The sequence below is a fragment of the Leuresthes tenuis genome, unplaced genomic scaffold (genome assembly GCF_036924035.1).
Source record: "Leuresthes tenuis unplaced genomic scaffold, fLeuTen1.0.hap1 SCAF_22, whole genome shotgun sequence".
Classification (NCBI taxonomy): domain Eukaryota; kingdom Metazoa; phylum Chordata; class Actinopteri; order Atheriniformes; family Atherinopsidae; genus Leuresthes; species Leuresthes tenuis.
In genome coordinates this window covers 2,641,329-2,649,075 of record NW_027325376.1, presented here as the reverse complement: position 1 = coordinate 2,649,075, position 7,747 = coordinate 2,641,329, and the positions used below count along the sequence as shown (strand labels likewise).

The following is a 7,747-nucleotide window of genomic DNA, read 5'->3' as shown; positions in this document are numbered from 1 at the left end:
GAAAGGTACTACTACCTCCAGTAGGGGTTCTTAGGCGAGGCCCCCTTACCCTATCTGCCTACCTGTAAGTCGCTTTGGATAAAAGCGTCTGCTAAATGCATAAACAGAAACATCGTGTCATTGATTGTCCCCCAGTTTATACAGAGTTTGACTCTCTGAACTCTCTGCATCTGAATAACTCTGATAAACATACTCAGTTTCCCTCTAGCGCCCCCATGGTGCTGACTGAGAAGTTGATCTGTTGCAGTGCAACATAACAAAATACAAAACAAACCGATAAACATTAATTTGACATTTTTCTACAGGCAGCATTTGTCCTCCTCTGTTCTTTGCCCCCACTTAGTGATAACAATAAAGCCCCTTCTACAGGCTGAGGTTCTATGAAGGCTGTTACAGAAATAAGCCACACAGGAAGAAACACTCTTCAGTGACTTTCTACGTCCGCCTCACGTTCAGTCAGCAGCAAGACGACATGGAGGTCACAGCTCTCTGCTTCAGACTGTGTGAGTACGCACATTTATCGCCATTTCCTGCTCATCCAGATAAAGAATGAAAGATAAAGAGGCTGTTTAAAGTTATGAGGGCTGTTTAAAAGTCTGTGGTGTTTCAAAAGTTTCCTGTAGACGAACCTTTTGTTTAAGGCTTTGATCTTACATATCAAACTTAAAGCTGAAATGTGGCACTTTTTTAACAGATGCATATATTGTACATATGTTGTAATAAACACGTCTCTGTCGTGTTTAATGTTGTTTCAGTGATGACTGTGATGATCCTGCAGTGTGAACATGATCAGAGAGTCGGTCAGTACCAGCTAACTTGAACCTTATCTATTCACTATTGTGTCTAGAAACACTCACAAAGTTGTCAGAAAATGCGGACAAGAATAAAATGTGCTTTTAACGTTTTTCTGTAATTGTAGAGGCGTCATAAATGTCTCTCTGAACCGATCTCTTATTCTTTGTCTCAGATTCAGCTTCTCTTCATGTCACTCCAGACAAACTGCAGTTCTTTCGCTATGAACAGGTAACTTTTCATTGCGAGTCAGAGTTTAATGATGGAGTCTTACAAAAGCTTGAGGGGAAATTACAATCATGTAGCACCACTGGTACAAGCCCAACACGATCAACCTGCAGCATCAAAGCCCTTTATTCAGAGGACAGTGGAGACTATGTGTGTGTGGCTGGAAGATGGGAGGGAAGCAACATCATCAGTATTACTGTCACTGGTATGTTTGCACTGACACATGGATGTTTGTTATGAATTCATCAAGATTTTAACAGGAGGTGAATATCAAACCCTTTTTGTTCAGGTGGCTCTGTGATCCTGGAGAGTCCTGCTCTTCCTGTGATGGAGGGAGAAGCTGTGACTCTGAGCTGCAGAAAGAAGACGATGTCCTTCAATTTCACAACTCATTTCTATAAAGATGGACTCCACATCAGCAGCAGCTCCACAGGAAGCGTGACCATCAGCAGAGTTTCCAAGTCTGATGAAGGACTGTACAAATGTAACATCCCAGGAGTCGGAGAATCAGCAGAGAGCTGGCTGGCTGTCAGAGGTGAGACCCTGAACAGGTTCAGTGATGACAGACAGACTGTCAGTGATTACTAACCACAGTGAATGTTATTGATCCATTAAAAAAATTGTTTTGTTTGATTGTAATTAAAAATTATTAAAAAAGCCTTCAACACATTCCAGCTCAGTTGTGTCTCATACACATTATCTGTGTCCTCTCTGCAGAGCAACACCTTCACACTCGTCCCTGTTCGGGTCAGTGCTGTCACATCTACGTCATCTTAAGGACTGTTTTCACCATTGTGATGGTGGCTGTGCTGCTGCTGCTGGTCGGACTTCTTCAATGTGGAACACTCAGAGCCACAAGACAGAACCCATCTCCTCCCAACAAATGAATGGAAAAAATAAGTCAAGATTCATAAAACATAGTTTCAGCATTAAGATAATGACTTAGGAAATACCACGTAAATATCATCAGTTTCTTCTTTTTAAATTCACAAACAGACTCATATTCACTGCGCCTGTTGCTGTTTAAAGTAAGTCAACTGATACACTGATATATTCATTGATATCTGTTTTAGAGCTGCATATGAGCTTGTAGAAGCACATGGGTCGTGTCAATAAAGATCTTAAAAATAAACTGAGAATGCTTTTTTTAAACACCACTCTGAAAGAATACCACAGCCTCTCTGCTTCTCTGTGAACGGACTCTCTGCTGCTTCGAGAGAACACCTGAACTGTGACTTACACTGCGCTGAAATAAAATTTACAGAAACTAAGCTGCAGTGGTTAATACAAAGAGATAGTCCAGCACATGTACTTCATTTTTGGCTCTAACACAGACACAGGAGGCGATAGTTGTGCTTCTTTGGTGCTGTTTATGTCTGAGGTGCAGAGGCCTCAGACAAAATCTGGGCACAAAATCCCCCTGGTGGTGCAACAGAACATGTTTATGCATTTATCAGACGCTTTTATCCAAAGCGACTTACAGGTAGGAAGGTAGGGTAGGGGGGTCTTGCCTGAGGATGCCTACTGGAGGTAGTATCTTTCATGCAGGGGATTTGAACCCAGGTCACCCACACGAAAGATGGAAATCATACCACTACACTATCCAGTCCAGAACAATAGCATCAACAAAAATTACAACTCACAAACTATGACAGTACATTCAAGTTTGGCCTTTTCCCACAGATCAGTTGTTATAGTACATTGAAAGGTATCACATAAAGAAACATTTTTTGAGAAAAATAAAAAATCAAACATTTTTGCAGCGATTTTAAATCAACAATCCATCCATCCATTATCTTCCACTTATCTGAAGTCAGGTCAAAGAGGCATCGGGTCCAGTGGAAAATCCTGTCAATGAAAATCACAAACAAGTCCAAAATGCACCATGAAGGAGCTTGACTTTTTGCCAAGAATGCAAACACAACTTTTGCTTTGGTTAAACAGGGACTGAATAGCCCTTGAAAACAACTCTACTAACTTGGAGCACCCTGCATGGAATATCTTGGGGCATATGTTCCTAAGCCTTTCCCAAAGTCCACAAAACACATATAGACTAGATAGTAAAACTCCCATGACCCCTCAGTAACTCTGGGTGAAAACCTTGTAAACTGTTCCACGACCTGGGTGAAAACCATACTGCTCCTGCTGAATCCAAGGTTCTACAATCGGTTTGAGCCTCCTCTCCAACTCTTCAGTCCACCTTCTTAAAAATGGGAACCACCAACCCAGTCTCTCGCTCTACAGGTGATGTCACAGACCTCAAGGTGATATTGAAAAGGCGTCAGCAAAGACAGCCCCACAATGTCCAAAGCCTTCAGCATCCTGGGGCGAATCTCATCCATCCCTAGCACCAGGAAGCTTTTGAACTAACATTACCACCTCTGCCAAGGTGATGGGCAAATCTTCCCCCAAGTCAAAGTACTTCGCTTCCTCAGTGCAAGACCTGCTGGTCAGTTCGGGAAGATCCTCAAAGTGCTCCTTCCACCACCTAATGACATTCTCAGCTCGGGTCTGCAGTTCTCCACACAGGCCAAGCCCAACCTGAATTGGACCCTGCTTTCCTTTTCCAAGTCGCCAAAAAGTTTACCAGAACATTACTTTAAAGCAAGCTGGAAGTCCTTCTCTATGGCCTCACCATATTTCCTCATATGCCTGAGTTTTACCTTCTGCAACCACCACGGCTGCAGCCCTTGTTGCCCCGTCTGCTCCCTTGAACGCCCTTTATGAGAAACTACAGCAAGATTGCTGCTCCACTGACTCAGCTGATTTCAATTAAAGGGCCCTTCACCTGGAGTCAGGAGGCACAACGGGCTTTTGGAAAGTTAAAATCTATGTTCACGACTGCTCCTATTCTTGGTCACCCAGATCCCGAGAGACAGTTGGTCATGGAAGTTGACGCCTCAGACTCAGGAGTCGGGGCCGTCCTCTCCCAGCGCCTTCCTGCGGACAATAAACTCCATCCTTGTGCTTTTTTCTCTCGTCAACTCTCCCCTCCTGAAAGACATTATGATGGGGGGAACCAAGAGTTGCTGGCGGTCGTCTTAGCCCTTCAAGAGTGGCGGCATTGGTTGGAAGGAGCGGCTCCCCCATTCATAGTATGGACTGACCACAAGAACCTGTCGTATGTCCTCTCTGGCCGCCGGCTGAACTCCTGCCAGGCTCGGTGGACGCTATTCTTGGCCCATTTCAATTTCACCCTCACCTACCGACCTGGCCCCAAGAACAGTAAGCCGGACGCTCTCTCTCGTCAGTTTACTCCCACGGATACAGATGAGGCCGCAACGGACCCCATCCTCCACCCCTTCTGTGTGGTGGGTGCCATCCAGTGGCAGGTAGAACAGGAGGTCCTGGAGGCGGTTCAACAGCACCCGGCATCTGCAGACTGTCCACAAGGTCGACTCTTTTTCCCCCCACTGGTAAGACCCTCAGTATTCCAGTGGGGCTATTCTTCTGGAATCGCCTGCCATCTGGATATGAATCGGACCAATGCCCTGATTTGCCAGCGCTTCTGGTGGCCCTCCATGTCCACTGACATCAGGGAATTTGTCATGGTTTGTGTTGTTTGTGCCCACAACAAGCCCTCAGGCCGCCCCCCGACCGGACTCCTGCAGCCGCTGTCCATCCCACACCGTCCCTGGTCCTGCATCTCTGTTGACTTTGTCACTGGTCTTCCGCCATCTGAAGGAAACACAACTATACTTACTGCATTGACCATTTCTCTAAAGTCTGTTCAGTCTTCCCAAGCTTCCATCAGCCTTGGAGACCGCTGACCTTCTAATTCAGCATTTGTTCCGTCTGCATCGCATCCCTGATGACATCATGTCTGACCAGGGTCCGCAGTTCACCTCTCAGGTTTGGAAGGCTTTTTGTCAGTCTTTAGGTGTCACTTGTAGTCTCACCTCTGGTTATCATCCTCACTCTAATGGCCAGGCAGAACGCTACATGACATCACGTCTTCCGGCCTCCTGGTCCACCCAGCTGTGGAGTATGCCCACAACTCCCTGGTCAGCTCAGCCACGGGCTTTTCTCCATTCATGGTCACTCATGGTTTCCAATCTCCGCTGTTCCCAAGTCAGGAGGTGGAGGTGGCTGTACCTACAGCTCAGGCCCAGGTGCGGCGTGTCTGGCGTGAGGCTCGGGCCGTATTGGAATGAATGGCTGCCAAGAACCGACATTTAGCGGACAGACATCGCATCCCTACTCCAAAGTATCAAGTGGGGCAGCGGGTCTGGTTGTCAGCCTGGGACCTTCCCCTCCAGGTGGTCTCCAGGAAGCTGGCGCCACGCTACATCAGCCCCTATCCCATTGAGCGGGTTATCAACCCCTGCACCGTCTGCCTGACACTGCTGGCAGCTCTCAAGGTTCACCCCGTGTTTCACATTTCTCTCCTCAAACCAGTGGTGGACAGCACCCTTCACCCCCTGACCAACCTCCCTCCTCCCCCTCGTGTCATTGATGGTCCCCCAGAGTTTGACTCTCTGACCTTTTATTTCCCTCCCAAAGTTGACTTAAAATGTTCAGTATATCTTTGGTTACCCGATTATGCATCTGAATAACTCTGATAAACATACTCAGTTTCCCTCTAGCGCCCCCATGGTGCTGACTGAGAAGTTGATCTGTTGCAGTGCAACATAACAAAATACAAAACAAACCGATAAACATTAATTTGACATTTTTCTACAGGCAGCGTTTGTCCTCCTCTGTTCTTTGCCCCCACTTAGTGATAACAATAAAGCCCCTTCTACAGGCTGTGGTTCTATGAAGGCTGTTACAGAAATAAGCCACACAGGAAGAAACACTCTTCAGCGACTTTTTACGTCCGCCTCACGTTCAGTCAGCAGCAAGACGACATGGAGGTCACAGCTCTCTGCTTCAGACTGTGTGAGTACGCACATTTATCGCCATTTCCTGCTCATCCAGATAAAGAATGAAAGATAAAGAGGCTGTTTAAAGTTATGAGGGCTGTTTAAAAGTCTGTGGTGTTTCAAAAGTTTCCTGTAGACGAACCTTTTGTTTAAGGCTTTGATCTCACATATCAAACTTAAAGCTGAAATGTGGCACTTTTTTAACAGACGCATATATTGTACATATGTTGTAATAAACACGTCTCTGTCGTGTTTAATGTTGTTTCAGTGATGACTGTGATGATCCTGCAGTGTGAACATGATCAGAGAGTCGGTCAGTACCAGCTAACTTGAACCTTATCTATTCACTATTGTGTCTAGAAACACTGACAAAGTTGTCAGAAAATGTGGACAAGAATAAAATTTTAGTGTTTTTCTGTAATTGTAGAGGCGTCATAAATGTCTCTCTGAACCGATCTCTTATTCTTTGTCTCAGATTCAGCTTCTCTTCATGTCACTCCAGACAAACTGCAGTTCTTTAGCTATGAACAGGTAACTTTTCATTGCGAGTCAGAGTTTAATGATGGAGTCTTACAAAAGCTTGAGGGGAAATTACAATCATGTAGCACCACTGGTACAAGCCCAACACGATCAACCTGCAGCATCAAAGCCCTTTATTCAGAGGACAGTGGAGACTATGTGTGTGTGGCTGGAAGATGGGAGGGAAGCAACATCATCAGTATTACTGTCACTGGTATGTTTGCACTGACACATGGATGTTTGTTATGAATTCATCAAGATTTTAACAGGAGGTGAATATCAAACCCTTTTTGTTCAGGTGGCTCTGTGATCCTGGAGAGTCCTGCTCTTCCTGTGATGGAGGGAGAAGCTGTGACTCTGAGCTGCAGAAACAAGACGATGTCCTTCAATTTTACAACTGATTTCTATAAAGATGGACTCCACATCAGCAGCAGCTCCACAGGAAGCGTGACCATCAGCGGAGTTTCCAAGTCTGATGAAGGACTGTACAAATGTAACATCCCAGGAGTCGGAGAATCAGCAGAGAGCTGGCTGGCTGTCGGAGGCTTTACACATACAGGTGATACGAAAGAAAATAACAGAAAATGTCAGAGGGTGCTAAAACAAGCACAGAAATGCAAATTAATCACTTTAAAACATTACGTTTTAATCATTTCTTTATTTAGTCCTTTTAAGGCAACATTTTCACTTTTAAAGCTTACTTTAAAACACTTTAAGTCTTTCAATTAAAAAAAACAACAAAACGTTGTAATTTATCATCCTTTTATAGTCAGTCCCTCCTGTGAAAGCACACCGTGGATCGTTGTGATCGTTTTATTGATGCTTCTGTTGGTGATGATGGGACTTCATCACTTTGGCAAAGATTACTGGAACAGAGGTAATTAACAAAAAGTGTAACTTCTCCATCACGTGTCTTTTGATGCATGGTTTTTCCTTTTCCTGTACTGCAGTATCAATCTACCCGTGTACCAACGTTCATTCACCCTCAGAGGACGACCAACCCACATGTCAGTATTCAGGTATGCTTACATCTCTACTCTGCAGACACCCTTTCTGGTCTTCATTTTTTACATATCATGACGTAAGAAGAATCATCGGGTTTGTACCAGGTCTGAAATGGAAGTAAATACCACCTTAAATGAACAACAACCCATCGTGATAGAAATTCATTTTCCATCCCCTGATCCAGCAGCTTGTGGCGGTAGCTTCGGCAGCTTCAGCTGCAGTAATGGTTTCCTGTGTGACGTTTTCGGTCTCTCATATGGTTGTGGAGGAATCGTCTTTTTCACACATTCTGTTGTAGATCTTCTGCTGTCTTTGGGATCATTGTCCTGTTGATGAGC

At 45.0% G+C, this 7,747-nt stretch overlaps 1 protein-coding gene across 1 annotated transcript; it reads left to right on the top strand.

Moving 5' to 3' along the window:
- The first annotated feature begins 440 nt into the window (after nt 1-440).
- On the top strand, nt 441-5,813 carry LOC140281915 (uncharacterized). Its single transcript, XM_072376426.1, has 6 exons — nt 441-503; nt 756-800; nt 968-1,225; nt 1,310-1,555; nt 1,738-1,920; nt 5,768-5,813. Exons 1-5 carry the CDS (start codon nt 473-475, stop codon nt 1,905-1,907), a joined length of 750 nt encoding a protein of 249 aa, XP_072232527.1. The 5' UTR covers nt 441-472; the 3' UTR covers nt 1,908-1,920; nt 5,768-5,813.
- Nucleotides 5,814-7,747: the final 1,934 nt, after the last annotated feature.

Excerpts from the sequence above, each read along its gene's own strand:
- LOC140281915 (XM_072376426.1), top strand. The coding sequence starts at position 473 with ATGGAGGTCACAGCTCTCTGCTTCAGACTGT. Across the intron at positions 1,226-1,309 it reads CATCAGTATTACTGTCACTG|GTGGCTCTGTGATCCTGGAG; the intron begins GTATGTTTGCAC and ends CTTTTTGTTCAG. Across the intron at positions 1,556-1,737 it reads GAGCTGGCTGGCTGTCAGAG|AGCAACACCTTCACACTCGT; the intron begins GTGAGACCCTGA and ends TCCTCTCTGCAG.